This window comes from Poromitra crassiceps (genome assembly GCF_964638095.1).
Source record: "Poromitra crassiceps genome assembly, chromosome: 8".
NCBI lineage: Eukaryota > Metazoa > Chordata > Actinopteri > Beryciformes > Melamphaidae > Poromitra > Poromitra crassiceps.
Window position 1 is genome coordinate 29,502,000 of NC_139629.1, and position 27,652 is coordinate 29,529,651.

Here is a 27,652-nt window from a genome sequence, read left to right on the forward strand (position 1 = left end):
ATATACAGGTGTAGTGACATTGAATTAAAGAAGTAGCTAAAAGCCTCATGGTAAGTAATCATAATTTATTTCGGTCCATTTGTCAGTTCCACATAGATGCACTGCAGTAATAATGTACGTTATACATAAAGGGACCGAAAAGGTGTAGGCTGAAGCCGTAGCTTATGTATACCTACCCTTTCATGGTCTTCGTGTCCAGGAATTTAGATATTCTTATCAAATACTTTGTCCTTCAGTGGATTTTCCCAATGACAGAGAGGGCCATAGCCTCACTCGACATACACTGGTCCAATAGACTACTTGCACAACTCCACTACTTCCTGAAATGAGTAGGGCATCTTGGTTTCCACACTATTGGATGAACTGATTAATGTCAGGTGTGCCTGATCACTGTTGTTGTGAGTTGTGACTCTAGCAGTCAGGCACACCTGACATTAATCAGTTCATCCAATAGTGTAGGACAGGAAACCAAGATGCCCTACTCATTTCAGGAAGTAGTGGAGTTGTGCAAGTAGTCTATTAACATCCCAGATACGTTACACAACAGCTTTCCTGTAGCTTAGTACTTTCATTCCACTGAAAAACTGGGTTACTATCTTTGGGTTGTGGACTGTAGAGTTTGAGGATGTCATCTTGGGCTTTGAGGGAAAATGACTGCCATTTTTCACCATTTGGTGACATTTTTTAGACCAAACGATTAATCGATTAGTTTAAAAGAATTGACAGATTAATCGATAATGAAAATAATCGTTAGCAGCCCTACTCGGCATTGCTAACGTGTCCCACATTGCCCCAATGCAAGTATACTCTTTGTCCCACATTTGCTTTGCTGGGATGTGGTATCTGGTCACCCTAACTGTACAACAAATAAATGCCATTGCTATGTAAAATTCTATATTCTACAACAGCATGAGTGAATACTGGATTCTGATTGGCTAGCAACAGTGGTAAATAGGCCAACAATCTACAGTTCGGCTCCAACCGCAGTATCACTCCGCTCCCTGATGAATGAAGAACACCTGTGCTGACTCCGCCCACTGTTAGCCTGTCAGTCTACAAATCTCTAACAAGGAAATGTCCGATTTCGTAGTAACGTTTGATTTACTGGGTGGATTGAGTTTTGAGCAGTGGTTAGATGAAGATGAAGGTGAAGTGAACAAAGAACGACATGGTGAAATTGGGGAGAGAGAACTGGCTGAGCTTGAGTTGTCACGGAGTGAACCTGGGACTGTCAAACAAACAAATTGGGCAATGCAATGTTTCCAGACTGTTTAAATAACTGTACTTTTACAGGCAATGTATCAATAACTGTGAATCCCGTTAAGGAATAGGTTAGTTGTTTTTTGGCTCAAAGGCAACTAAATGTTTAGTGCAATCATTGATCTTGTGTATGGAACTATATTCTGTGGCGGAAGGATAAATGTATTCTGAAACCAGTAATGATTGTAAATAAATGAATTGAATGTTACAATTGTGTATTTTTTATATTATGTGGTAGCTATTGTAGAAAAGAAATTTACCACGAGAGGAAGGGGGTTGTGGCCACATTTACCACTGGTACAGGGTTTATGGCACCCGGCTTCGCCTCGTGCCACAACCCTGTACCAGTGGTAAATGTGGCCACAACCCCCTTCCTCTCGTGGTAAATTTCTTACACAAAGTATATGTCTCATTTCAGGGAATGCAACGAGCAACTAATGTGACCTACCAAGCCCACCACGTCAGCCGGAACAAGCGTGGCCAGGTTGTGGGGCCGAGAGGCGGCTTCAGAGGATGCACCGTCTGGCTCAGTGGTACGTTGGTGCACAATGTCAGCTCCCATTAAAAGAACACATTTGAAGGTGTCCTTATCACAGCTTGTGTGATGTCATTTCATGGTCTTGTTATCCCCCCCCCCCCCCCCCTTCCTTCTGACATGAAGGCTTGTCGGGGGCAGGGAAGACCACAGTGAGCATGGCTCTGGAGGAGTACCTGGTGTGTCACGGGATCCCCTGCTACACCCTGGACGGGGACAACATCCGCCAGGGGCTGAACAAGAACCTGGGCTTCAGCCCACAGGACCGTGAAGAGAACATTAGACGCATTGCTGAGGTGGCCCGGCTATTTGCTGATGCTGGACTTGTCTGCATTGCCAGCTTCATCTCTCCCTACAGCAGGGTGAGTGGTCTCTGGGAAGGAGAGGCAGAAATGAATCTGAACAGGCCGACATGGTTCTGCCACTATTGCATCAGGAATAGGGGGTGAGATTTTTTTTTAGCACTATTGCAGCACTATTTTGGCTTCTGTAATGTTGTCTTCATTTGATCACATTCAAATCAATTCTGGCTCTTTGAGGACAGTGTTCTTCTATGCTGGAAATAAATGATAAGCCACAGGCTTGTGCAGGCTATAAGGCTTTTTTTTTTTTTTCCTTTCCATTTTCAAGTGAGGCTATTGATGATGTTAACAATCATTATCATCCTGCTGAAAATTATTATGCCAATGATTTACTTTAATTGTCCCCTTATGGAAATTTCTTTTGGACTCCATGTTGTAGTTCCATAGTACAAATGCAAAATAGCAACACTTACATCATCGTCATACTGACACCACCAAATTCCATACCTCATATTACACAACCCCTATGGCCAACAACCTGTCCTTCCTGTTGGTGTTGGAAGACCTTAAAGACAGAAGTGGTGATGGGAACAGATTAACATGTAAAGACCTTATAGACAGAAGTGGTGATGGGAATTGGGAACAGACTAACTTGTAAAGACCTTATAGACAGAAGTGGTGATGGGAACAGATTAACTTGTAAAGACCTTATAGACAGAAGTGGTGATGGGAATTGGGAACAGACTAACTTGTAAAGACCTTATAGACAGAAGTGGTGATGGGAACAGACTAACTTGTAAAGACGTTATAGACAGAAGTGATGATGGGAGCAGATTAACTTGTAAAGACCTTATAGACAGAAGTGGTGATGGGAACAGACTAACTTGTAAAGACCTTATAGACAAGTGGTGATGGGAATTGGGAACAGACTAACTTGTAAAGACCGTATAGACAGAAGTGGTGATGGGAACAGACTAACTTGTAAAGACCTTATAGACAGAAGTGGTGATGGGAACAGACTAACTTGTAAAGACCTTATAGACAGAAGTGGTGATGGGAATTGGGAACAGACTAACTTGTAAAGACCTTATAGACAGAAGTGGTGATGGGAACAGATTAACTTGTAAAGACCTTATAGACAGAAGTGGTGATGGGAATTGGGAACAGACTAACTTGTAAAGACCTTATAGACAGAAGTGGTGATGGGAACAGACTAACTTGTAAAGACCTTATAGACAGAAGTGGTGATGGGAATTGGGAACAGACTAACTTGTAAAGACCTTATAGACAGAAGTGGTGATGGGAACAGATTAACTTGTAAAGACCTTATAGACAGAAGTGGTGATGGGAACAGATTAACATGTAAAGACCTTATAGACAGAAGTGGTGATGGGAATTGGGAACAGACTAACTTGTAAAGACCTTATAGACAGAAGTGGTGATGGGAACAGATTAACTTGTAAAGACCTTATAGACAGAAGTGGTGATGGGAACAGACTAACTTGTAAAGACCTTATAGACAGAAGTGGTGATGGGAATTGGGAACAGACTAACTTGTAAAGACCTTTATAGACAGAAGTGGTGATGGGAACAGATTAACATGTAAAGACCTTATAGACAGAAGTGGTGATGGGAACAGACTAACTTGTAAAGACCTTATAGACAGAAGTGGTGATGGGAATTGGGAACAGACTAACTTGTAAAGACCGTATAGACAGAAGTGGTGATGGGAACAGACTAACTTGTAAAGACCTTATAGACAGAAGTGGTGATGGGAACAGATTAACTTGTAAAGACCTTATAGACAGAAGTGGTGATGGGAACAGACTAACTTGTAAAGACCTTATAGACAGAAGTGGCGATGGGAACAGATTAACTTGTAAATACCTTATAGACAGAAGTGGTGATGGGAACAGACTAACTTGTAAAGACCTTATAGACAGAAGTGGTGATGGGAACAGATTAACTTGTAAAGACCTTATAGACAGAAGTGGTGATGGGAATTGGGAACAGACTAACTTGTAAAGACCTTATAGACAGAAGTGGTGATGGGAACAGACTAACTTGTAAAGACCTTATAGACAGAAGTGGTGATGGGAACAGATTAACTTGTAAATACCTTATAGACAGAAGTGGTGATGGGAACAGACTAACTTGTAAAGACCTTATAGACAGAAGTGGTGATGGGAACAGACTAACTTGTAAAGACCTTATAGACAGAAGTGGTGATGGGAACAGACTAACTTGTAAAGACCTTATAGACAAGTGGTGATGGGAATTGGGAACAGACTAACTTGTAAATACCGTATAGACAGAAGTGGTGATGGGAACAGACTAACTTGTAAAGACTGTATAGACAGAAGTGGTGATGGGAACAGACTAACTTGTAAAGACCTTATAGACAGAAGTGGTGATGGGAACAGATTAACTTGTAAAGACCTTATAGACAGAAGTGGTGATGGGAACAGACTAACTTGTAAAGACCTTATAGACAGAAGTGGTGATGGGAACAGATTAACTTGTAAAAACCTTATAGACAGAAGTGGTGATGGGAACAGACTAACTTGTAAAGACCTTATAGACAGAAGTGGTGATGGGAACATATTAACTTGTAAATACCTTATAGACAGAAGTGGTGATGGGAACAGACTAACTTGTAAATACCTTATAGACAGAAGTGGTGATGGGAACAGACTAACTTGTAAATACCTTATAGACAGAAGTGGTGATGGGAACAGACTAACCTGTAAAGACCGTATAGACAGAAGTGGTGATGGGAACAGATTAACTTGTAAAGACCTTATAGACAGAAGTGGTGATGGGAACAGACTAACTTGTAAAGACCTTATAGACAGAAGTGGTGATGGGAACAGACTAACTTGTAAAGACCTTATAGACAGAAGTGGTGATGGGAACAGACTAACTTGTAAAGACCTTATAGACAGAAGTGGTGATGGGAACAGACTAACCTGTAAAGACCTTATAGACAGAAGTGGTGATGGGAACAGACTAACCTGTAAAGACCTTATAGACAGAAGTGGTGATGGGAACAGATTAACTTGTAAAGACCTTATAGACAGAAGTGGTGATGGGAACAGATTAACTTGTAAAGACCTTATAGACAGAAGTGGTGATGGGAACAGACTAACCTGTAAAGACCTTATAGACAGAAGTGGTGATGGGAACAGACTAACCTGTAAAGACCTTATAGACAGAAGTGGTGATGGGAACAGACTAACTTGTAAAGACCTTATAGACAGAAGTGGTGATGGGAACAGACTAACTTGTAAAGACCTTATAGACAGAAGTGGTGATGGGAACAGACTAACTTGTAAAGACCTTATAGACAGAAGTGGTGATGGGAACAGACTAACTTGTAAAGACCTTATAGACAGAAGTGGTGATGGGAACAGATTAACTTGTAAAGACCTTATAGACAGAAGTGGTGATGGGAACAGATTAACTTGTAAAGACCTTATAGACAGAAGTGGTGATGGGAACAGACTAACTTGTAAAGACCTTATAGACAGAAGTGGTGATGGGAACAGACTAACCTGTAAAGACCTTATAGACAGAAGTGGTGATGGGAACAGACTAACTTGTAAATACCTTATAGACAGAAGTGGTGATGGGAACAGACTAACTTGTAAAGACCTTATAGACAGAAGTGGTGATGGGAACAGACTAACTTGTAAAGACCTTATAGACAGAAGTGGTGATGGGAACAGATTAACTTGTAAAGACCTTATAGACAGAAGTGGTGATGGGAACAGACTAACTTGTAAAGACCTTATAGACAGAAGTGGTGATGGGAACAGACTAACTTGTAAAGACCTTATAGACAGAAGTGGTGATGGGAACAGATTAACTTGTAAAGACCTTATAGACAGAAGTGGTGATGGGAACAGATTAACTTGTAAAGACCTTATAGACAGAAGTGGTGATGGGAACAGACTAACTTGTAAAGACCTTATAGACAGAAGTGGTGATGGGAATTGGGAACAGACTAACTTGTAAAGACCTTATAGACAGAAGTGGTGATGGGAGCCGATTAACTTGTAAAGACCTTATAGACAGAAGTGGTGATGGGAACAGACTAACTTGTAAAGACCTTATAGACAGAAGTGGTGATGGGAACAGACTAACTTGTAAAGACCTTATAGACAGAAGTGGTGATGGGAGCAGATTAACTTGTAAAGACCTTATAGACAGAAGTGGTGATGGGAACAGACTAACTTGTAAAGACCTTATAGACAGAAGTGGTGATGGGAACAGATTAACTTGTAAAGACCTTATAGACAGAAGTGGTGATGGGAACAGATTAACTTGTAAAGACCTTATAGACAGAAGTGGTGATGGGAACAGACTAACTTGTAAAGACCTTATAGACAGAAGTGGTGATGGGAACAGACTAACTTGTAAAGACCTTATAGACAGAAGTGGTGATGGGAACAGACTAACTTGTAAAGACCTTATAGACAGAAGTGGTGATTGGAACAAACTAACTAAGGCCCAAGGCTCTGCCTGCTGAGACCTTTGGCTCAAGGCACGCTTCGGGAGACGTTTTTGAGGCTAAAACCATGTGTGTAGTCTGTGTACCTCACTATATTTGATTATTGTCATGTGTGTACCTCACTATATTTGATCATTGTCATGTGTGTACCTCACTGTATTTGATTATTGTCATGTGTGTACCTCACTATATTTGATCATTGTCATGTGTGTACCTCACTGTATTTGATTATTGTCATGTGTCTACCTCACTATATTTGATTAGATCATGCGTGTACCTCACTGTATTTGATTATTGTCATGTGTCTACCTCACTGTATTTGATTAGATCATGCGTGTACCTCACTGTATTTGATTATTGTCTCTCAGGATCGCCTCAACGCCAGGAAGGTCCTTGAGGCTGCAGGCCTGCCTTTCTTCGAGGTGTTTGTGGACGCACCGCTGGATGTGTGTGAGCAGAGGGACGTCAAGGGACTGTACAAGAGAGCCAGAGCAGGGGAGATACGAGGTAGAGTAAGGTTTAGTATTGTTCATGTACAGTGCATCACTAGATCTACACTATATTCTTCTTGAGTGTAAGTGTATCTATCTGCCATGCGATCAAAACATTCAGGGTTGATAGTTGGGCTGAGCTGTATTGACGTCTGTTGTGCAGTACGGAGTCCTTGTCACTTTGGCACTGAAGAGATGGGGTCAAAATATATGTTATGGATGGATGTTCACTTAGTGCTGTCAGCCTCGCGAATCCTATCTGGTTAGCTTTCCACCAGTCCAGTGGATTCCTATCAAGTGGTGGAAAAAACGGATGCATCAGTGTTTCAGTGTTTTGAAGGAACTCTTATCTCTTTTATTATCACACTGTGGTGTAACCGTTTATATTGTGCCAGAGTGAGATCTGGTCTCATCTCATCTCATTTCTGTAGAGCAGGTCGCCAGTCTTAAAGCATCTCTGCTGTCTGAGGAGGTCAAGACATCATCTGTTAGTTAGGGTCCATATGTCAGTTTTTTTTATTTTATTTTATGAAATGGAATCCAGATTTTAGCCCAGTGATGCTCAACTTGCGGCCCGGGGGCCAGATGCGGCCCGCGATAGGGTGCAGAGTGCCCCCCCCCCGGACCATTTTCTAATTCACAATGAAAACGAATGTGAAATCAAGTTTGACTGAGCTCCAGCTAAATTGTCCAATACAGCCGTCTGCTCGCCACTGAGGCACTTATATGTACTTAACTAACTTAACCTAACTAACTATCCTGTGTGCACAAAATTGTCAGACTAAACTCCGGCTGACACCCCAAAAACCTACAATCTGATACTGTACAGAAAAAAATATATTAATGTTTGTTTGTTAACTGGCCCCTGGCCACCTATGATTATACAAAAGTGTCCCCCGGACAAACAAAGCAAGTTGAGTATCCCTGCTTTAGCCTGTCCCCTCCGCCCACTGCTAATCTTTTGAATGATACTTTAATCACTCTAATTAATGGCTATATTACCGGTATTATTTCCCTGCTGAACCCACTAATGTATTGATTCATTTATGGATAAAGCAGCTATTGGTGATTGCTCTGTCCATTTAGTAATTAAAGCTGAACTTATGGAAGGAAAAATCAAAGCTGATTTATTCTGAACAGTGAACATAATTGCCTGCAATATCCCAAAACAATAGAATTATCTTGAATTACACCATATTGATCTGTATCTCACTGACATGACCAATGTTTGTTCTGTGATGACTAAATGAAAAACAAAACTTTCATTTAAAAGAGAAAAAGAAAAGAAAGAAGAGAAGAAAAAAGGAAATGAGCTTGAATTTGTCATAGTGTTGTGGTCACACTTATTCCATATAGTGTTACATTCAGATCAGTGGGGGGGGGGGGGGGGGGTGATGATTGGCCAAAATCCTCTTGAAAAAATACAGTTGGTTAGTTGTACTTAGCATACAGAATAGGGCTCAACCTTGCACTACGGTAATTTCTTTCTTTCTTTCTTTCTTTCTTTCTTTCTTTCTTTCTTTCTTTCTTTCTTTCTTTCTTTCTTTCTTTCTTTAAATCAGGTTTCACTGGGATTGACTGTGAGTATGAGAAGCCTGAGGCTCCAGAGCTGGTGCTGAAGACGGACTCCTGCAGCGTCAATGAGTGCATCCAGCAGCTCATTGCCCTGCTTCAGGAGAGGGTGAGGGGGAAACATGTCACGTTCATTTAAAGGATCATTTCGTTTTTTTTTCCAACCTGGACCCTATTTTCCACACTGTATGTGTCTAAAGCCGCTTTCACACCGGCCTTGAAAGCTGTAAAATGCACGGAAAATGGGATCCGCGCCTCCGATGTGAAAGTTGTGAAAGCGGGTTGGTGGGTAATTGTGTTACGCCTTTCGTTATGCCAGTGGACCTAGTCACAGCGCCGGATTACCCTCCAACTGAAAGCGTAGGAGCGGCAACACGGAACGGTGCGAATGGTCAGCTCATTCATAAAAAAAATACAGGGGAAACCACCTCATGCAGCAAGAAAGGCATAAGTGAAAGTTAAAAAAAAGTAGCATATACAATCATGACTGCGCCAGGAGGAATGCTCCGTGCCTAGTAAGTAGGTTAGGCTTTATGCTCAAATGATGTTGACATTAGTAGGTAAACTTAGGTCCATTTTATTCTCTTCTTTTATTCTTTTATTTTCCTGTCAACCATTTTATGTGAAGCACTTTGAATTGCCTCTGTGTATGAAATGTGCTATACAAATAAACTTGACTTGACTTGACTAAAATTAACGGATATAATAATAAGCTGAAAGAAGATAATATAAGAGAGGGCTACGACGCTCTGGATCAAAGTTGAATTTTTTTTAAAAAGAAGGTGCTCTTTGGAACTCAAAAGGGGAAAGTCCATATAAAAGTTGAAAAAAGTCCAAGGCAACTCTTCTTATGAATAAAAAGCCTTTATTCTATCTTGGCTAGTTCAAACTAGCCTTTATTCTATCTTGGCTAGTTTGAACTAGCCAAGATAGAATAAAGGCTTTTTATTCATAAGAAGAGTTGCCTTGGACTTTTTTCAACTTTTATATAATAATAAGCCTCAGAGGAGTGGCGAGTTGGTCTGAGGATATTCCCTCTGGAAACCAGCTCCAGAACTGCAATCTGTCTAGCTAGCCAGTTGTGCATTCCCTTACAAAAACTACTAACGTTATAGTAGTCATGTGCATTTATAGCCTATACTATTCCCCCGAAGAACGTTATGCAGACTGCAGCTGTTTGATATGCGTCTTTCAGAACGGACGCTAATTAGGCTAACCTTGCTTGGTCATCCAATCACCTGCCAAGTAGCTTGGAAAAAGTGCCCGCCTCCGTCAGCGTGTCTGGTTAGTGCATTCCCAGATCGACTGGTTTAGTGAAACTATGTGGAGCTATACCGTCCATCTGGCAGCGTCAGGTTATAATTAGGCTGCCGTACATCGGCAATGTTTGGTTGTTGAATGAATTCGTTCATCATACAGTAGCCTAGGCTACACTAACCTATGAGAATATTCATTGGGGGCTAGGAGGAGCTGGGTCGAAATGCCTCCGCTCGCCTCTCAATCCGGCAGGGGTGGATGTCACTTGAAAGCACACCCCAGCACGGGAATGTGGCGGTGCTGCTTGGCTCTGTGTGAAAGCAATTTCTGTGGCGAGGCTGCCGGCTTTGCGGGCCTTCTGAACTGCAATATTGTGCAATCTGTGTGTGAAAGCGGCTTAAAGGAGAATTTCGTTTTTTTTTAACCTGGACCCCTCTCCTCACATTAATTATTATCTGACAACTCACCCAGTGTTCTCCGCAGTGTTTTTGTCCGTCTTAGGCGTTGTTTTGAGAGTTTTATTCCCGTTTTTGATGCAACTCTCGTTAAGTCAGTCCACAGGCCAGCGGCAGGAAAGTCCCGCGAGACTTTCCTGCCGCTGGCCTGTGGACTGACTTGACGAAATTTGGTCTCACTGACCCGACAGGAGGAAATGGGATCCGAGAAGATATGGGTCGAAAACGGGAATAAAACTGTCTATTTACATGGATGAAAAGCACGCTGCCACGTGGCCCCCACGGAGCTCCGTTCTAGGACTGGCTTGCACACTATTGATCTCAAAACAACGCCTAAGACGGACAAAAATGCTGCGGAGAACACTGGGTGAGTCGTCAGATAATGATTAATCATTATCTGACATCATTGACATGATAATGATATTCATGTATAGAGTCGTTTCCATGTTGCCAGACACTATAATGACAGTTTGAGTCTCCTAGCGGCAAAACAAGCCGTTTTAGCGAACCTGGAGTGACGGTGCACAATTGCCCGACTGGGTTACACTGGTAGTTGTTTGACGATATTGCTCGAGCTGTAAACAAGGCTATCTCGTGAGTACTCAACCATACAGTGTGGAAAATAGGGTCCAGGTTGAAAAAAAAGAAATCATCCTTTAAGGATCATTAGACCATGTTTAGGATTAGCTACTGATTGCTCGCTTTGTCCACTTCCAAGAGAGTTTGTGATAAGATTAGAGAGATGGTTGCGAGCTTGATGGATGATGCATAAAACTGTGTTGTCATTCTTCTTTTTACCACTAGAGGGAAGTGGCCCTTCATATTTGCATGGGAATTCATGTCAGGGTGTCCATGCTCACTGTCCCATATAAATTCATGAATTAATATTCCCTTAGTGACAAGTATAAACAGTTACCAGAAGTTATTACTATTCCCTTAGTGACGAGTATAAACAGTTACCAGAAGTTATTAATATTCCCTTAGTGATGATGAGTATAAAGTTTAAACAGTTACCAGAAGTAACGATTATGTAGGATTACTAGGTTATTCCCAGCGATGTGATATTCATGTTCATTAATTAGATATTGTGTTGTTTTCTGCAGGAAATAGTTCCTGTTGATGCCTCTTATGAAGTGAAGGAGCTGTATGCTCAGGAAAACAGGCTGGACTTGGCTAAGGCTGATGCAGAGACTCTACCCGCCGTGCAGATTGGGAAGGTAGGGGAGGTCCGGGACGAATGAAGCACTTTTTGTTTTTTTTGTCATTGTGTAAAGATTGTTTCAGCTGGAGTTATAGGGCCCTATTCTCCCACAGGCCTTCGGCGCTAAAACGGGCCTTAAACGCAAAAAAACGTGCCTTGCGCCTGTTTTGGGACGATATCAATATGGCTTTAGGCTGCCAAATGCGCTTTAGGCCGAATGGGCGTGGCGCAGTCCCAGAATGGGCCAAAGTGGGCGTGTCGGCGCTAAATACCAGCGTACTCCTATCTTCCGACCTGCCGTTAATTTAGCGCCTTGCGCCTTTGAAAAGCAGGCCTATTCAATGGGCCAGTCCCTCCCCTCTCTCCTCTGTCACCCTTCTCTGTGTCACTCTCTCCCTCTCTCCTACTGACAGGAGCAGGCATTGGTGTGCGTTTACCAGTTTATTGTGAAATAAATCCTTCCGCGTTGAGTTACTGTCACAAGCCTGTGTGACAACGCTTCCAGCCTGGGTAAAACAACTCCGTCCGTACCGCTTTGAGGCTGCAGGCAGTCTGACAGGCACAATACGACTGTCTCTCTCTGACTGCCTGTGAATGCCCCAGCATGCAATTGGGTACTAAATTTCGCTACTAAATAGCAACCAAATGAGGCGAAATAGATATAAAAGGTCGATCTAAAATAATGTGTAATGGTAACACAGCCTGCAATTGTAGAACATTTCAATATTGGACCAAATAAATCATCGAAATTAAAACACCACCCTAAGTGAAACATATATATCCTTTGTCGATTTAACGTCATTTAGATAAGTGTCAGCGGAACGCGCTTCAGAACGCGCATGTGCTATACTGTGATGTCCGCTCCAATAACTTGGCCCAACTTCACATTTAGTTTTACAATAAAAACACATTTATGCAATGACTTTACATAATGTAGGGTATATTTATGTGCATCATTCTACCTGCAGCAGGGGAGAGAAAACGATATCGTTCTGAACAAACTTTCACCAATATAAAATTAATCTCATCATATAGGGATAGGCTATATTTTTGTAGCTGATGCCTTTAGAACATTATTTTCACTTTGATCTTGCTATAGTGTAGCGTATTTACATGCTTGCAGTATTGAAACTGCAGTTAGATTGGTTTGAGAAGCATAATAATATGGAATAATAATAGCCTATAATGCAGACAGACAGACTGGATGAAGGGAGGGGGGGGGGGCAGAGCGTTTGGCTTTCGTCTGGTTTTGCGGGATCACTGGAATTGGAGCTAAAAAGGCAAGCGTGCAATTCGTTTATTGCAGTTATCCAATGAGCATGACGGTGCATAATTTTACGCTTAAAAGGCGTGGTTGTAATGGTTGAGGCTGCGTCTAGCGCCAGCACGACGATATCAAGTGCGCTTGTCCACGCCCACTGATTTGAGCTGCGCCAGGCGTTCGGCCTAGAAACAGCGCCGATGCAACGATAGGGACCATAATATTTTCATGTAAGCAACCTACACATGTCCTCTGGCAATACCAACCGTAGTTTCGTTCCATGGGTCAATACATCAGACGTCATCAGATGGCAACCAGAAGCTGCGCAATGCTTAATTTGTCCCACAGTGAAGGGACAAATAAAGCACAGGCGGGGGACTAATGTAGCGGTTGTGAAAAAGGCACAAAAACAGCCAGGTAACAATTTTTTTCTGGCATTAATTCCTTCATCTTTTGGTCATCTAAGAAACTAAGTATTATGAAATACATTTTAATATGTTATATGTTGCAAATTAATATAATTATAACGTCTATCTATATATTTTGCTGATGTGATGTGATCAATATTTTACCTCCCTTAAATGGCTTATCCAAAGAAATATTTGAATGTGTGCATTTTTTTGCCCTCTGTCCGTGGTCCTCTTCCTTATGCGAGGCATTGTCCTGCAAGCACAGATAAATGCATAGCCTATTCAAGGCAATTGGAGCAAAGTGCTTTATTTGTCCCCCGTGCGTTTCCCTGGATGAAAGCTAAGCTAGCACAAAGGATATGCTAACATTACACACAAAACAATCATTGAGCTGTAGTCTACCGATAGGTCTAACAGATGAATAGCGTTAGCAGCATTAAATAAATAAATTCCAACACGCTAATAGAAAAATACACAGTTTGCAATATTTTACTCGCGTTTGAAAATAAGACGAAAAGGCAACGTTTTTGCGGATATCTCCGCCATCCACTGACTGGCCGAGCTGAAACTTCACAGGAAGTGAGGTACCAGGAAGTGTAACATGGGGGGAAAGAATCGTCTTCCTGGGTTTTGTCAAAGATAGTATATGAGGACAAGCTAATTCCGTCCCCCTGCTTAATTCGTCCCGGACCTCCCCTACTTCTGAATATTTGATTCTGATTGAGGTGTTAAATTAGACTATTAGACCCATTGATGTAAAGCAGTCATGATTCTTCCCAGTGTAGGAAATGTAAAAGATATTTTGTCTAAAAACTGGGGGCATTTACAAAATGTTGGGGGCACTTTAAAAAAAAAATTAGTGCATGAAGTTGCTGAACAGCAGCACTGTTTGTGTGTGTTCTTCATCGTTGTCTTCTGGCACCCAGCATGCAGTTGGTGAGTGTGTGTTAGAGATGGAAATTAAATGAATTGAATGAAAATAAAATTATCAAAACATTTGGGGCAATTTTTGCTCCTGGATCATGCTTTTTAGGGGCATTCTGAGGTTTCTTAGGGGCATTTTTGCCCTTTCCCCCTGGCTAAATTCCTACTTTCTTTCCCCTGTCCATTGACATCTTTCCTGTATCGTTTTTCAATTGATGTAAATATATGACGGGTGGTTGATTAAAGTGTAACCTGTGTGTGTGTGTGTGTGTGTGTGTGTGTGTGTGTGTGTGTGTGTGTGTGTGTGTGCGCACGCGCGTGTGTGTGTGTGTGTGTGTGTGTGTGCGCGCGCGCGCGTGTGCGTGCGTGCGTGCGTGCGTGCGTGCGTGCGTGCGTGTGTTATCCCCAGGTGGACATGCAGTGGGTGCAGGTGCTGGCTGAGGGCTGGGCCACTCCTCTGAATGGTTTCATGAGAGAAAGAGAGTACCTGCAGTGTCTTCATTTTGACTGTCTATTGGACGGTAAGATGCCATTTAAGCAAATGGAAAAATGACTGGGGGAAAATAGTATCCTAAAATTGAGTGTTGCTGTACTTGAAAAAAGACACTAGATGGAGATGAGTGCTCACAGAATGGGTCACCCATATATAGCTGACACCTTTCTGCTTGGACGCCTTTGCTTTTGTCTCACTCCAGTCCCTTGATGCTAATGTCGGGGTATAGCCTACTCATCGCCTCATGACACTGTGATCACTGCAATGTTCCCCAAATAAAGTGGAAAGAGCGAGCGCTGTCCAATTCCTATTTAAACGTTATGAGCAGCACTCTGGCTGAGGTGTTTACAGGGGTCATGCTACTTGCCAGCTTAGCGGGCTGGCAAGTTCTATGCCATTAACTTACAATGTAAATAACTTTTTCTGCCCACTAGAGGGTGACACGGGAGTGGATTTTCACTCCTGTCCCATGTACTCCCACAAAAATACTCCTGTTCCGTTCCAGTTTTTTTTAAGCAGTGCAGCCGCTTCTATAAGTGATATGTGTGTCCATGCATCCATTTTCGCAGAGATTTGAGCAGCACACCCAGAGGTGAGCACGAGATTTAGCTTAGGCCCCTCCCCCCGGCCTCTACAAGGAAGCACAGTGGAGACAGAAAGCGCAGCGGCTCGGTGAAACACGCACGCACGCACACACACACACACACACACACATGCACGCAGTGCGGCGAGGGGGAGAAGTATAGGGTTTCGACCTGCGCAAAACTGCACCGCTTACTTTAACACCTGGGTGTGCTGTGCTTTTTTCCACTGTTCCTGACCCTTAGGAACCTTTTTTTAAACTTCAGAATAGCCCGAAAGCTCTGTCAGTGTGATATATGCATCATTGTCCTTTGCGCTGCGTCTGCGCTCCAACGCTGTCTTCCCAGATTCTGACGTCTCTGACTCCATTGCCGTTTGAATTTTAGTGTCTGCACAGTGCGTCATCGTCGTCATCCCACTCACTGGTCAGATGGCTGCCTGCCTGCAACCAATCAGCAACCAGAGCAGACAGGAGAGAGCGAGAGAGAGAAAAAGACAACTACATGACTACCGTTATGTGCAAAATGAAGAAAATAGCATTTATTCATATTAGAACCCAAATATAGCTGACAGCTATATATAAAAACTGAGCTATTGTTATGATTCCCATCCCCCGTTGACTTTTCCTGTCCCGTCCCAATCACTGATGAAATTGACTCCTATCCCGTGGGAATCTGACAGGAATCGCAAGACCGACCAAATGTCAGCCTCTACTGCAGGGGTGTCAAACATATGGCCCGGGGACCAGAACTTGCCCACCAAAGGGTCCAATTGGGCCCACAGGATGACTTGCAAAGTGTGAAAATTGCAATGACAAGTCCTTCAATCCAATTTTTTCAAGCTCATTATTTGACACCTAATATTGATGCACTTGTAACTTGTTCCTGAACCCTGGTACTTCTTAGCCTTCACGTATTCATCATTAAATTGTAAACTATTTTCATTACCCTTGAATACAGAGAATAATTGCACAGTTGCTGTCAGTTACAGACAGTAGATTTGATATGATATGATATGAGATAACCCAATGTGAAACTGTGTTCTTAAAATGTATACATGTAGGCCTAATTCTTTACACTAAAAGAAAGTGGAACATTTGGAGGCGTTGTTATTTATAGGTTATTATGCATTGATTTTCTTTGTCTCGCCCACTCAAGACTAAATTTGGTCCCATGTGGCCCATGAACTAAAATGAGTTTGACACCCCTGTTGCCCACAAGTCACCGCTTCCTTTTATAATTCACATGCTCGTCAAAATGCTCGTTCATATAAACTGTCTGTAATTTGACACCTTATCTCACTTTCTCTTTAAATCTGTTGTTTCCGCCAGCTGAAGCCCTTTGTAATTCCCTCTGATATTCTTCACTTTATCCCAATGAAATTGGAGTTCTCTCTTCAAAATAATGGAGCACCAGTCTGGATGTATAAATGCCTCCTCCCAGTATGAAAGCTGCCTGGTATTTGCTGCACTGTTGGATGGGCTGGCAGGAGTGAGAGGTGTTTTCCAGACGGCTGACATGCTTTATGAAGTGCCATAGCCTACATGCTAGTCAAGGTGGCAGAATGACATGAATATAATCAGAAGTGAAGTCGATTCTAATAGAGGTTCTCAAGAATAATCTTTGCCGTGCATAGTGTTGGTGAAGTAATGAGAACATTTTTTACCCAAGGCTCAGGAATCCTTACTTTTTTGGGGGCATTTGTGAAACAAATGAAATGGTATTTGGGTGTACAGTGCCTTTGTGTAATTACAGCAATTTCCCACGTATTGTTTGAAATTCCAAGAAAGAGTCAATTTACTTTTATTGCCCATATAACCACTGACCTCTCCGCTGTGTTGTGGTGCCAAACATTTTGACACATACACACGCTTACACACACAGTAAGGCAGAAGGCATGAAAAAATCATTTGAAATGTAACTATAGTCTGTATTTCATTAACAGAATTCAACAACTCTTCTCGCCGAAGGGTAAAACTATCAAATTCTTTTAAAACTTGGGACCAAAATCTGGGTTGATTTAGTCTTGACTCTTGGGCCAGTCTCCTGTGCCCAGAAGGGTAGCTACTAGCTAGCTAGCTAGATAATGTCGTCTGGGCTGGACAGAGGCAGAGATATGTTGATGTCAAAACTCCGTACTCCAGTTTCCTCTGTTTGTCCTGGGGGAAGGGACTCAAAGGAAGCTTCCATATTGATTGACACCACAAACCATTGTTTGCCCGTTCTCACTTCCTTCTAGGAATCTCACAATGAAAATATGATCTCACAGTGAAAGGACCGATCTGCCACATTCAAACTGTGGCCGGGAAGCAGGAACACTTGCATGTTTCACCAATCAAATAGGCTACAAAAATAAACAGATTCAAATGTAAGCTTGTGTCTCCCTCCCCAGGTCTGTGTGGACATTAGGCGATATTTGTGTGCGTGTGTCGTCTTTTATTAGAAGCAGCTGTAAATGCTGCTCTGTGACAGAGGGGACCGGCGGGGGCGGAGGGGGTCGGAGTCGGGAGCGGTGTGGGGGTTGTGGGTAGCCAGCATCCCGTCTACCTCGCTGGCATTTGATCTGATGTGATGTGAAAAGCGTGCCGGTCACAACGTTCTCATCAAAGGGACGGCAAAATGAATCTGCCAACCAGAAGTCAAATGCTCCACAGCTCCAGTCATCAAACGAGACTTGTCTCAGAGTCTCAGGAGCCAGCTGAGCTGAGCTGAGCTGAGCTGAGCTGAGCTGAGCTGAGCTTGCCGGAGCTGATTCTTTCTGCTCGTACCTCCAAGACTCGCACTATGTTGCGGTGTAGCTACATTACACATTTAGGCAAAAAAGGTATGGAATGGCAAGGTTGCCAGACTGAGTGAGCTGTCAAATCAGGGGGCCAATCAGGACGAGGTTAACTTACTGGGTGAAGTTGAGATTGCCCGTTGAAATGAGTATGACGCAAATCCTTGTATTCTGCAATACATGTGACATTTTACCCATCTGAAAAATGTTGTTGATTGCTCCCAGACTTGGTCACTGGTATCTGACCTCTCTGTCACCCCCGTGTTGTCCCAGGTGGAGTGATCAACCTGTCGGTGCCTGTGGTGCTGCCCGTGTCCAGTGCAGATAAAGAGCGTTTGGATGGCGTGACGGCCGTGGCCCTGGTCTTTGAGGGCAGGCGAGTGGCCATCCTCCGCAACCCCGAGTTCTACGAACACCGCAAAGAGGAGCGCTGCGCTCGCCAGTGGGGCACGACCTGCAAGGACCACCCCTACATCAAGGTCAGTTACTGAGATGTAGAACTGCAAAGATTAATCGATTAGTTGTCAACTATCAAATTAATCACAAAAACAGAATTAAGGAAAAAAAGTCAAAATTGTCTGATTCCAGCTTCTTAACTCATTGAGTGCCAATGACGTCGATCGACGTCAAAGTAAATAGTAACGTTGAGTGCCAATGACGTCGATCGACGTCAAATGCGTTTTTTGACGGTGGGACGTGGATCAAAGCCTCCTGCATCTCCTGTACAAATATTGTAGCTATTGAAGGTGTACAGTAAGTATAACCTATTTTACGGACTCATTAGGTGGTGACAGTGCTCTCCAGATTAGAGAAAGGTCAGGAAAACAACAGGAAAAATCCCCGTGATGAAAGAGAAACCGCTCATGCTGCAGCCAGAGCCATATAGATGGCTCTGACTGGAGCTGACGTTGGCTGCGAACAGCAGTCAATCCGCGCCCACAACTGAGCCCCTCTGCCTCTGTCTGTCTGTCTGCATAGTTTCTCCACACGATTAGCCGCCAGAAAAGCAGCACCCGACGCCGAAGGGCCAAACCATTCTCAGCAGTCCGGTTTGGCTTTTCCGTGTCGCGCTGGGAGCCGGCGCACAAAAACGGAGCACTCCGAAAATAGACGCTGGGTGCGTGAGGCTGTGTGTTAGTGTGGGGAGGAGTTTGCAGCTGAGGGGGGGAGAGGGGGGTGGGGCACGCAGGGCACCACACAACTACACCACGTCACTACATCAGAAAATATTAGCTTCAGACTCAGTGAATGTGCTTGAAATGCTTCATTTCACAAAAGGTGGAATAACTCAGCTTCTAATTTGAAAAGCCTGTTTTTGCTCAAAACAACCTATCTTCTCCGGCTCATAACTAAAGAACGGAAAATGGTATCAATAAACTTTTTTTTGCTGATGATACAGTAGAGTCTCCTTGTTCTTTGTGCGTGTTCGGTGTTTACATAGTAATATCACACAATATTCTGTGGGCCTCGAGAAATCACTGAAAACGCTCTGAAACTCTGGCACTGGGAGCGTCCGTTCTCCAAAAGTGGCTGGCACTCAATGAGTTAAATGTGAATATTTTCTGATTTCTTTACTATCAGAGTAAACTGAATATCTTTGGGTTGTGGTCAAAGCAAGACATTTGAGGATGTCATCTTGGGGTTTGGGAAACACTGATCGACATCCATTTTCTGACATTTTATAGACCGAACAACTAATCTGTTAATCGAGAAAATAATATACCGATGAATCACCAATGAAAACAATCGTTAGTTGCAGCGCTACTGAGATACCACCGACACGTCCAGGGTCGTTAAGCTGGCGGGCGAGCTTGCCATTCTCTGAAAACGGAATTTACCACACGGGCTAATATTTTGGAAACGTTACCAAGCACTCGCATCTGAAGAAATGATGCTGATGTGCGTTTTGAATTGAAACTCAACCCAGGTGCAAATATGAAACTCTGGAAGGTCTGTTTGATAAACACTCCGCATGTCAAAGCAAACTGCCTCTCTGCGTTTCTGCGCTGATGCAAGACAGATCCTAGGTGGCTTTCTCACAGTGCTCACGGAAAGACTGAGTCGGTGGAGGAGTGGAGCCTTTCTGTCGCTCTGTCAGGGCGCCCGGTGTAACCACTCCACCCTCACTTTGCAGGTGTTCTATCTGGATGCCACCAAATGCGTTTGAGATTGTACCGCCCAACCCCCTCTCCAAATATACACGCAGGAATGGTTTCCATCTGCCTCTTATCGACTGCGCTGGGGCTCAGGTAGACTGGATGGTGAGATAACGTCCTGAAATGATCCGGGCGGCAGCAAGTGGCAGGAAAACGCAGCAGCTCTCCCTTTACACCCCCGGCGGAACTGTCTGGCCACGCAAACCCAAGCAGGACACTCGTCAGATTTCCTTTTGAAAGCCCATCTGCATGGACTGACAATGACGGGGTTACTTTTTAAAAGTTGCCCGTCTGGCTAATTTTAAATCTCATTGTTATTCAGCATTAGTGCAGTTGGCTGCCCGGGTCAGATGCTGGCGGAGTTGCAAGACCAAAGTGATGAAAGCTTCATGGTATCGTAGTGATTTAACACCCTGGGCTCAGACTTTTAAAGCCCTTTGCTGCTAACAATGCGTTGGCTGGGTGAGAGATGAATTTGAACACTAGATGTGTGCCAGCTGTCTGGATATTTCACAGCAATTGGCATTCATCTGTAATTTTAGCAGTGATCTGCCCGGTCTCACCTCCTTTGTGATCAAATCTGCGGCTGGCATCAAGTCTTAGATGCTGCCAGTTTCATATAATAGTACTCTATAATTATAGTCCTGTTAGAGGTGAAACCCACTGCCTAGGATGGCACCTGCTTTGATGAAGTAAAGAAGAAAACGGCATGAAGCAATGTTCAGGTTTCAAAGCACTTTGATTTACCGAGGATTTCCTTAAGCAAACAGGCAACAGTTCCATAAACCAGAAATGAAACCAAACTGAGAAAAATAAACAAGACCCGAATGGACAAACCAAGATGTTAGGGGTTCCCCTACCCCCAGCCACATTATTATCACCATTGTTTTCAACATCTAATCACGGACATAAGCAAACTCATTCCAAACCCCCCCCCCCCCCCCCCCCCCAATAAAGAAATAAATAATAAATCAGTCCACTTGGTATAGACCAGACCAGCACATCCGGGTCATTTGCAAAACATGAAGGCTGCGCCCCTTTTTAGGGGATAACACAAGCCACTCGCGTTGACTTCAATGTAAAATAGCAGTACCCAAAACATCTATAGAAAAATAACAGAATTTATTTCGTTTATAAATGACCCAAAGACACCATGACATGACAATATATTTCAACTCGGCCGGCCATAGAATGCGCAAGATACATCGACACGAGGTACTTGCCTTATATGAACGCTGTATCCAGTTTCCACCAGGGTACATGCATCGTCCACATTGACGGTGTCACCCCTACTCTATCACAGACCAGTTTTTTGTTTTTTTTATTGTTAGTGAAACTATAACAACACAGCAACTCTTCGGCACATCTCTACCAAATTAAACCGTTTTAAATAGTTTGTTTGAAGTGGTTTCGGCTTCTTGTACCGTCGTTTACTATGGTGGGTTTCCCCTAAAAAGGGGCGTGGCCTTGGAGCTGGACGCTTGAAGACGCGACGCCGTTCTGGTCTATAGTCCAATTAGGTTAATCAGCAGAAGCATAATCACATTGCGAGCGAGGTTGATTATACCAAAGAGGCTTGAAGGTACCTTTGGTAGGTTCTTCGATTATACTGCCACTCATCTGGGCCTCAACCAGGAAGTGTACCACAAATGAGAACAAGGTTAGAAACAACCCACAACCATGCACAGGAAACAGTCCAATGAACCTACATGACAAAATAAAATGGATTGCTCAACTGAAACGGGCCCCTTCCAGTAGAGAAACACTTAAAGAATAGCAAGTCAAGCCACAATTATTCAACTACAAACACTGTACAAACAAAGCGTGCTCAATGAACGTGTGAGGGCTGTTCACCTGACAGTTGAGGGAGCAGATTCTTCGCGTTCTCCCTCACTTAGCAATACTGAGCTGTGTCTAGACCTGATGCTTCAGTGCTGGCTTTTAGGGCTGCACAATATGCAAAATAGTCATAATAATAACATATGAGTCACGATTTTTTTGTTGGAATGCAAATTTTTGCATTTCATTTTCACAGAAAATTTAATAAAACTTATGATGTGATTTTGACTGGGCTCTATACCAAACAAGCATGTTCCCTCCTTACGTCGCCTCATCACCATTTGTAGGCCAGGGCATCTTTGTAGCACCAGGATGCTTCCATTTTAATGGTATGTTGTGACACATTTACCTTCATCAAATTGCAGCTGCTCCTGCGATAGGGATATTGCACTTGACCATATTGCGATAGTGATATCGGTTCGATTAATAGTTTAGCCCTACTGGCTTTCAATGCATGCTGACTGGTCTCTATTTCCACAACTGTCACTCTTACTCTCTCCTCTCTAACATGTCACCGCCGGGCGAGCGTGTGTGTGTGTGTGTGTGTGCGCAGCTTGTTGTGATTAAGACGTCACTCATTAAAGAGTGTGTATGTATACGTTGGTGTGTGTTTAAGTCCCCACGCCGGAGCCAGTCTGTCAACACACTCCGCTACAGCTTTTTATCCTCCCTCTCGCCGACCAGAAAGGACCCGCTCCACATTACACGCGGTTAATCCACTTTTTCCTGTTTACCTGTCCGACGGGAGCCCCCTTCATCGGAAACTATGGTGTAGTGGCTGTTTATTTAGCCAGGGCCTTCTCATACATAAAGTCACAGGGCACATGCAAATGGTTAAATGCAACACATGTGTATGTGTAGGCCTGCTGTTTTTCTTTGGGTTCGTCCATGCACATGCTATATTTTCCATTCACTTCTGTCAGGGGGGGAAAAAAATCCCACTTGTCTGTGCTGTTGATCTCTCCTCGTGAGCATCTTTCATGACTGATCAGAGGCCAGCAGTAGACAAGTTGGATTAATTGGAATGTGGAAAAGGTTTCACACCATGATACTGAAACTTTAACTATCTACAGCAGCCAAGGGGGCTTTTGGTCACATCAAGTAGACAAAAACTTCCCGTCCATCACTGACAACATTCTGATTACCAAGGATAGTTAGCCAAATAAAACCCCACTCCATCTGTTCTTAATGTATAGACATCCTAGGAGTTTGATTATATTAGCGATCCAATCCAAGACTATTTACACAATAAATTACCAAACGAAATGAGAGCACAGGCAGATATTTCTCTTCTCTCAGCTTCCAAATCAGCTTTTTTTTTTATACACTTCAATCTGTGGTCTTTTTTTTGGATTCTCTCCATCTCAATACTCGTGCTGTGCTCAATTTATTGCCTGCCCTGTCGAGAATTGTCATTCTGTATCACATTAACATAGCACAGGCCAGTGTTTCAGTAACTCTAGCTAAGGTCTCGTAAATGCCACAAGAGGCAGGCAAAAGTTATCGCCTGAGACAATAGCGGCCTTTGCCTCGGATCCTGAGCACTTTGGGGACATTAGAATAATCTTGTAGGGGGGAAATTCTCTCCAATGTGGTCATGAGCTCATCACTGGGCTTTGTTGTGGAATACAATCATATTTTGTTTCTGCTCTATTGTTGAAAGAAACGAAGTAGATGTGGTCAAATGCAAAAAGGGATTCTCACTGGATTCCAATTAGTAGGCGTGTCCGCATTTCTTTTGACTGTTTAAAGACTTTTGAGTGACTGGGTTTTGCTGGTTCATCCCTGTTCCAACTGTCAATAACTGGGGTTAGACTTCACTATTATTGAGTTTCAGTGTGACATTCAGAGTGAGCATATGAGTTTTACGGGCCGCAAAAAAAAGTATACATTGTGTTTGCCGATTGTCAAGATCATTGTGACTCTATTTCAGATGGTGTTGGAGAGCGGAGACTGGCTGGTTGGTGGAGACCTGCAGGTTCTGGACAAGATCTGCTGGAATGATGGCCTTGACCAGTACCGACTAACCCCCACCGAGCTCAAACAGAAGTTCAAAGAAATGAATGCAGGTATGGGACCAACGCCAAGTCTTCATTTATCTCGATGTTTTCCTTTTCCATCAGAAAAAACCTAAAGCAATTATTAGTATTTATTATCAGTATTTTTAGACTTTGGGAAATAATGTGCTTTGCTTATCTCATGATAACACCTTACTGTAGCTGTTGTAAATCTCTATTCTAGACTGAGCAGATGCCCTCCTCTCTCACCACAAGAGGAGTGTAATCTTACCACGGAGTCATTACGCCAAAATTAGTCGCCATGCTAGTACCCACAGACGCAGCAACACAGAGATACTGTTTGATGCAGTAATACTGTGATGCGGTCACAGGTGTTTGTTGTATTTTATAATGGCTTTGAACGCAGCTCAGCAGCTCAAGGACCGGAACTATCGGTTTTATATTAAAAAACGTCATCAAAGTGTAAATCATATAACTTAGACTGAGAACTTGTGACATTGTGATTATTACAGCAGTGCTGCAGCAATGGTGCTAATGTTGCAATTTCTTCCCACGATATGTATTGTCACAATTGCAATATATTGAATATTGATATACCATCAAGACAGAGTAGGGAAAACACCAGGCATTTGTCGCGTACAAAATTTGTTCCAATTTTTTTTTTCTCACTAACCATATTTTTCCTCCGTCTGACCGATTCCCCCTCCCCTCTCTCTCTCTCTGTCCAGATGCTGTATTTGCCTTCCAGCTACGTAACCCCATCCACAACGGCCATGCGCTCCTGATGCAGGACACCCACAAGCGTCTGCTTGAGCGAGGCTACCGCCGGCCCGTGCTGCTGCTCCACCCGCTGGGAGGCTGGACCAAGGACGACGACGTGCCTCTGAGCTGGCGGATGAGGCAGCACGCCGCCGTGCTGGAGGAGGGGGTCCTCAATCCACAGTCTACCATCGTCGCCATCTTCCCCTCACCCATGATGTACGCCGGACCAACGGAGGTAATGGAGAATGTTATACATGCAGTTATATGCTTGATGTTTTAAAACAAAGATATTTCCCTCAAAACTGGCAGCAAACTTGTTCTGAAAACTGAAAATAAAATATTGGGGGGGGGAACTAACAAACAAACGGACAGCAAACTGACACCCTTGACGTCTCATTATACATTTCCACTGTGAGATTTTTTAGGTGATATGTCGAAATATACTTGAAGTGAAAAGATGGCATATCACTGGAAAGGAGTTGGTCGTGTGATGGGGAACTCTGGTTAGTGTTTCACCATACGCCAGCCTCTCCCCTCTGATTGAGCGTAGCTGGGAATACTGTGTCTTTTAATCATTCTCTCATGATTATGGGAAGGTTACGGTGAGAGTATTGAGAGCAGATTGAACGCTGGTGGATGTTTTACGCAGGAAACTCATATCAGTCTGTTAAGACAGCTTGACTTATCCCTGGCCTTAACTTCATTCTCCATCCACCTGGCGTTAAAGTAACTCCACGCGGGGCAGCCGCTGTCCGTCCTTCCTCAAGTGTCCTTGGGCAAGACACTAAATGCCTAAGGCAGCGATGCTCAACTGGCGGCCCGCGGGCCACATGCGGCCCGCGGGCGCCCCCTGTGTGGCCCGCGATGGAATTGCAACAAAAAAAAGAAAAGAAAAAAAAAAAGATTTTTACACAGTGCACCTGAACACAACATGCAAGATACCCGCCGAATAAGTGTCCAAATGTTCATGTCATTCTGGTCAATACTCCACTTCTGTTATAGCATTTCAGTCTGGAATATGGAATATCTTTCAATAATCTATGATTTAGCTGCTAAATTGTCAAATACCACCGTCTGCTTGCTACCCAGGCACTTATGTATGTACTAACTTAACCTAACTAACTATCCGGTGTGCACAACATTGTCAGACTAAACTCTGGCTGACACCCCAAAAACCTACAATCCGCTACGGAAAAATGTATATTGTTTGTTTATTAACTGGCCCCTGGCCTTCTATCATTTCACAAAAGTGGCCCCCGGGCAAAGCAAGTTGAGTATCCCTGGCCTAAGGGCTTCTGCACAGACGACCCCTAAACATCCTACAGCTAATGTAAACACTGGTGAGAACCCTTATTCTAATAGCAATAGTATTAGTAATTTTCAAGTAAGTTTTAGCAATTATTGATAATGAGAAACAGAAAAAGAGCCTGTATGCTGCTCGTGGTGAAGGGAGATTCCCGAGGGGAGCAGCTGTTGGAGATTGGCTGTTCATGAACTCATATGGAAATAGCCCAGGCGTGCTGAAGAGTGAATATGTTAAAGTTGCTTTAAGAGCTTTCTGGACTGACTTTTATTAAAGACTTCGGCCGGCCGATATATCTCAAACTAATGGACAAGCTTCCGCATCTGTCTTCTGTGTGAGTCCACATGAAAGGGGAGAGCAAACACTGTCCCGGAAGCCTCTATTCACTTTATGTTGCCACGCCCACTTTTTCTCTTCCGTGTAAGACGCAATTTTATTTGTTCTTCCGGTTCAGCGTTAGCCGGCCGGTAAACATCGATAAACTGTAAACTGTGAATGAAGTTTGGCAACATTCAGCAGCTACACTGCGGCCAACTTCAGTTACACGCTCATATCGTTACTGCTGTGAGGAGCCGATGGCTGTACCCGGTCGGCATGTTAGTTACAAAAGCACGTTGACAGTGTTTTCTCACTGCCAGTACAGTAGGGGGGTTGACAGATAGCCTACTACAGGGATACTCAACTTGCTTTGCCCGGGGGCCACTTTTGTGAAATGATAGAAGGCCAGGGTTCAGTTAATAAACAAACAATATACATTTTTCTGTAGCGGATTGTAGGTTTTTGGGGTGTCAGCAGGAGTTTAGTCTGACAATGTTGTGCACACCGGATAGTTAGTTAGGTTAAGTACATACATAAGTGCCTGGGTAGCAAGCAGACGGCGGTATTTGACAATTTAGCAGCTAAATCATAGATTATTGAAAGATATTCCATATTCCAGACTGAAATGCTATAACAGAAGTGGAGTATTGGCCAGAATGACATGAACATTTGGACACTTATTCCGCGGGTATCTTGCATGTTGCATATAGGTGCACTGTAAATAAACAAAAACATATATATTTATATATATATATATATATATATATATATATATATATAGCAATTCCATCGCGGGCCACACAGGGCCGCATGTGGCCCGCGGGCCACAAGTTGAGTATCACTGGCCTACTAGCTAGCGTTAGTCCGACCGGTCACACAGCCAGTGCGTTCCTCGCTGCTCGTTAAAAATGTCCAAATAGGTGTTATTCTGATAAACTGGTCACATATATGGAATGTTGTCTCATCCGAAAAAATATTAAAACTTTATAACGTTTTTTGTTGTTGCTTGAAAACAGCTTTTTGGCAAAGTCTAAAAATGATTAAGGTAGAGGAGTACCGTAATCTACTTCTGGGTCTAAAATGGAAGAAAGATTACAAAATGACGTACTGCAGAAGCGTCCTTATATGGGCAAATAATAAGGTGAATAAGGACATCCGTGTCACGTCACTAACTTAGCTTCGCCCACTTTTGATTGACAGCCAGGAATAACCAATCCGCGAG

At 43.3% G+C, this 27,652-nt stretch overlaps 1 protein-coding gene across 1 annotated transcript in view; it reads left to right on the forward strand.

Moving 5' to 3' along the window:
• Positions 1-1,681: 1,681 nt before the first annotated feature.
• LOC310781686 (bifunctional 3'-phosphoadenosine 5'-phosphosulfate synthase 1) overlaps positions 1,682-27,652 on the forward strand; it is a gene marked incomplete at its 5' end in the record, with an annotated part of 31,530 nt that continues 5,559 nt past the window's right edge. Inside the window, 9 exons of the mRNA XM_083642276.1 lie at positions 1,682-1,793; positions 1,922-2,157; positions 6,979-7,117; positions 8,664-8,782; positions 11,489-11,602; positions 14,591-14,702; positions 18,308-18,513; positions 23,963-24,098; positions 24,776-25,044. Coding sequence (XP_083498402.1) covers positions 1,682-1,793; positions 1,922-2,157; positions 6,979-7,117; positions 8,664-8,782; positions 11,489-11,602; positions 14,591-14,702; positions 18,308-18,513; positions 23,963-24,098; positions 24,776-25,044 — 1,443 coding nt within the window. The remainder of the gene's footprint in view (positions 1,794-1,921; positions 2,158-6,978; positions 7,118-8,663; positions 8,783-11,488; positions 11,603-14,590; positions 14,703-18,307; positions 18,514-23,962; positions 24,099-24,775; positions 25,045-27,652) is intronic.